Source organism: Triticum dicoccoides, chromosome 4B (genome assembly GCF_002162155.2).
Source record: "Triticum dicoccoides isolate Atlit2015 ecotype Zavitan chromosome 4B, WEW_v2.0, whole genome shotgun sequence".
In the NCBI taxonomy this organism is placed as follows: domain Eukaryota; kingdom Viridiplantae; phylum Streptophyta; class Magnoliopsida; order Poales; family Poaceae; genus Triticum; species Triticum dicoccoides.
The window spans coordinates 490,127,697-490,131,151 of NC_041387.1; the positions used below are offsets into that span (position 1 = coordinate 490,127,697).

General features: G+C 39.1%; 1 protein-coding gene across 1 annotated transcript in view; it reads left to right on the plus strand.

The window, feature by feature from the left end:
• LOC119291044 overlaps window positions 1–2,577 on the plus strand; it is a 3,442-nt gene extending 865 nt beyond the window's left edge. The window contains exons 3-5 of the mRNA XM_037569738.1: window positions 1,034–1,089; window positions 1,179–1,274; window positions 2,290–2,577. Coding sequence (XP_037425635.1) covers window positions 1,034–1,089; window positions 1,179–1,257 — 135 coding nt within the window. The 3' untranslated portion in view covers window positions 1,258–1,274; window positions 2,290–2,577. The remainder of the gene's footprint in view (window positions 1–1,033; window positions 1,090–1,178; window positions 1,275–2,289) is intronic.
• The last annotated feature ends 878 nt before the right edge of the window (window positions 2,578–3,455 follow it).

Below are 3,455 nucleotides of genomic sequence, written 5' to 3' on the forward strand. Positions count from 1 at the left end.
AAACTGTTGCTGTAGAGGACGCGTCTTCGGTTTGGAAGGGGACTAAAAACACCAGTTGCCATCTGCCTTGACTTATAGCTGGACTGGTGAATTGTAGCTAGACTGGGCACATGATGTAGTTTCAAAGCCAGATCGTAGCTGTTTCCATGGAGGTTTAGGGGTGATCTGGTCTTCAATTTTATATGATGTATCACCACCACTTCATTTTGACATTTTTTTTCCTAATTTAAAGGCTTTATATAATATAACATGGAGATTCTGTTGTTACTAAAATGGCCTGAACTTAGAGGTCATTACTATAGATATTTGCAATTGAAAAGAGAAAATGGATGTGTTTTGATCTTATCATCTTAACACATCACCTATTTGCATTCTAATTTGAAGTAACTAGGTGTAGGTGAAGATAAGAGGGTGACGATCCGACCTGGTAAATTAGTGGAAGCTTCAGCGATTATTTGTCAATGTGGGTTTCGGTTCTATATATTGTTCCTACCATCTTTGTACACAAATTGAAGATATCCATTTGCAGCTGGATTGTGCAAAATCAGCAGAGCATGCTCTTGTTATTTTTATCTGCTTGCTCTGAAACTGGCAATCCTTCTGCTATTCTGTTATATTGAGGTTGGAGGAATTTCAATCCCTTATGTCAAGAAAAAATATAGACACCCTTCTTAATTTGCCGGTTGGTTAGATACTAATTGCATGTACTAACTCAACACATAGCTGACTTAGAACTTGCATCCTACCTTCTTATTATAGTATTTTCTGAAATCCTTTATCTCTGCAGCATGTGTATAATCAATTTGTCCACATAGTTTATTATTTTCATTTGTGGCATAGATTTGCCATCATATTTAAGAACTAAAAGCGTCAATTATTTTTCTTTATAGGCATCTTTTTCCTCCATGATAGAAGTGTATAATTAAGCTGACCCATCAGCCAACTGTACAGCTTTCAGCCGTTTACACAAAGGAAATTGTGCTCTATTGTTGCTTTATTTTTCCCGTTTCACTTTTAATTGTTTCTTGTTCAGATTTTCAAGTCCCAGAGGAATGTCATCCTTTGTGTTTCAGTATTTATCCTTTATTGGTAAGTAAACTTCTCTGCAGGGTCTGATTAAATAATGTCTATGAAGATTTTGTATTTAATCCTTTATTTGATGTTTTACTTCGGGATAGGTCCATCTATCGCATTTGCAAGTTCAACAAGGACATCAAGGCACTGGAGGAGGTTGAGAAGCGCATCAAGGAAGAGTAGAATCATCCTAGTTTGTGGTGAGTTATTGAACATGACTCAACGCATTATCAGTTTGACTTAGACAATGCGTTTACATGGACATGTGGTTGATTAGCTCAATGCTAATTCAAGAATGGTCTTTTGAGAAAAGATTTACTTGTGCACTTGAATCATAAGATTTTTCTTGTTAGTGTGCGTTGATGTGCTTTAATGAGTAGACATCGCTAAATAAGGCTGGGACGTGCTACACTGGAACTTAGATAATGTTCGGCAAATTCCTGCATTGTAACTATATTAACTGCAGAACACTAGTTAAGTCTGTGAAGTTAAGGCAACTTGGACACTTCTGATTCAGCCATATTAGGGTTGTTACTCAATGAATTGTGCCCTGGTCTGATTGATTTTGCTAAGGTATTACAAACATCTGGACATGACTTGACTAATGATGCCTGCCTAAATATGCTGATACACAATCCACTGTGTGCTTAGATTTTTTCAGTGTTTTTTCTCTCTAATGTTTGCTTTATTGATACTAGTTAGTGCTCAAGGATCAATTATAGTAAAGCTTGAACATGCCACCATTCATGATCGGACATGTGAACATTGATATATATGCCTTCTCCTATTGGTGGTGAAATTTCTGAACTGTGCTTTTTTAACGGCAAGCTGATGAATTCCAATATGTCCATGGCAAAAATGGTCCGTTAGTTTGTTAGCTAGATATATTGATTACAATGCCAGAAGCTTCCCTAACCAGCGCTAATTTCATGGTGGCAGAATTTGCGGCCAGGTGTTTAAATGGTGTTCTAATTATTCAGGAACAGACAAACAACAACCTGACTTCTAGACTAGATGTAGATGTCGATATTATATATACTTCGATAGAGAACCAAATGCTGATGTGAACAGATTCGTAATAGTGTGCTTATTTACACATGAAAATTTGTGTTTCATTACTCATTTGTTCTACTTCCATCGCATTTCTGTGCTTGTAATTTTTCTAATCGGAGAGAAAATTGAGATTCATCTTTAACTAGTCCTTCACTGATGCAGATGGATTTTGTGGTATTCCCGACCTTCAGCAGATGTATCCAGACTTTAGGATATCCATTGTATATTTGGTTCTCCTATGAGCAAGTAGAATGTAACCTGTTTCGACGCTTCACATTCCTCCTTTCTTGGACCGGCTGTTCTATATGTAACTTGTGGCGGTGGCTACTACAAAGACATCTAAATGTTTCCATATTAGTCATCCTTGAAGTTTGAACATCTGCTAGTATGTTGACTGGACCGACCTTTCGGTGGTCTTCCGTGTTGAAATAGTCTGGTATTTCTGTAGAATTTCACTCCTTGCTTGATGTCGAAGTTCCCAGCAGTTGAGATAGAGACCCGGTCACAAATCGAGGCGGATGTTTTTCAAAAAAAGAATATCTAGATGGTCGATGATGTTCTGTACGTTTGTGGTGTTGGAATGGCAAACTTACAGAACATCTCCGGCTGTAATTTGATGGCGTCCGACTTGGTGAACGCCCATAGGAACTGTTTTTTTGGAAACAATATGAACTGTCTTGACCTTTGCTGTCTCGCTGATGTAGGGGCGTACGACCCCAACATAAGCTCGAGTAACTTCGTAAAACCTGTAGCAAGTCGGCTGTCCATTTCATCGCACAGCTACCTTCTCCACACGGTATCCGTCTAAACGTTCGCCCTGGTCCGATCGATTGAAAAATCAAATGCATAGTGTCCGTTGACAGTCAAAAAGACGCTGATTTCATAGTTTTTACATGTCCAATCACAAAAAATATCTTAGTCCAACAGTCTGAGCAAAAAAAAAAAAAAAGAGGGATTGTTTGTCCTGCCAGACCGGCTATCCGAGCATCCTTGCTCACTCTGTCGTTGGCTCCTCCTGGCCATTTGCTTCCTTCTAGTCCGTCTCCTTCTCCGCTGTCTCCAGCTGCTTCTTCAAGCGCTTCAACATTCCTAGATGAACAGCTTGCATGATCATCCTTGCATCATCCAACTCCTCTAATTTTAAGGTCAACATCTTCGAATCCTCTTAAGTGGCCGCGATTTCAACCTAATCTTTGAGCTTGGTCCTCTTCTCTTCGAGTTTGAGCTTCTTCTAGGTTGCGGCCATCAACATGTTAACACTCTCAGTTTTTTCTCTCCTTTTGCTCCGTGACATGGATCGTCTCGATGCTAGTGGCCAGTGGCAAATC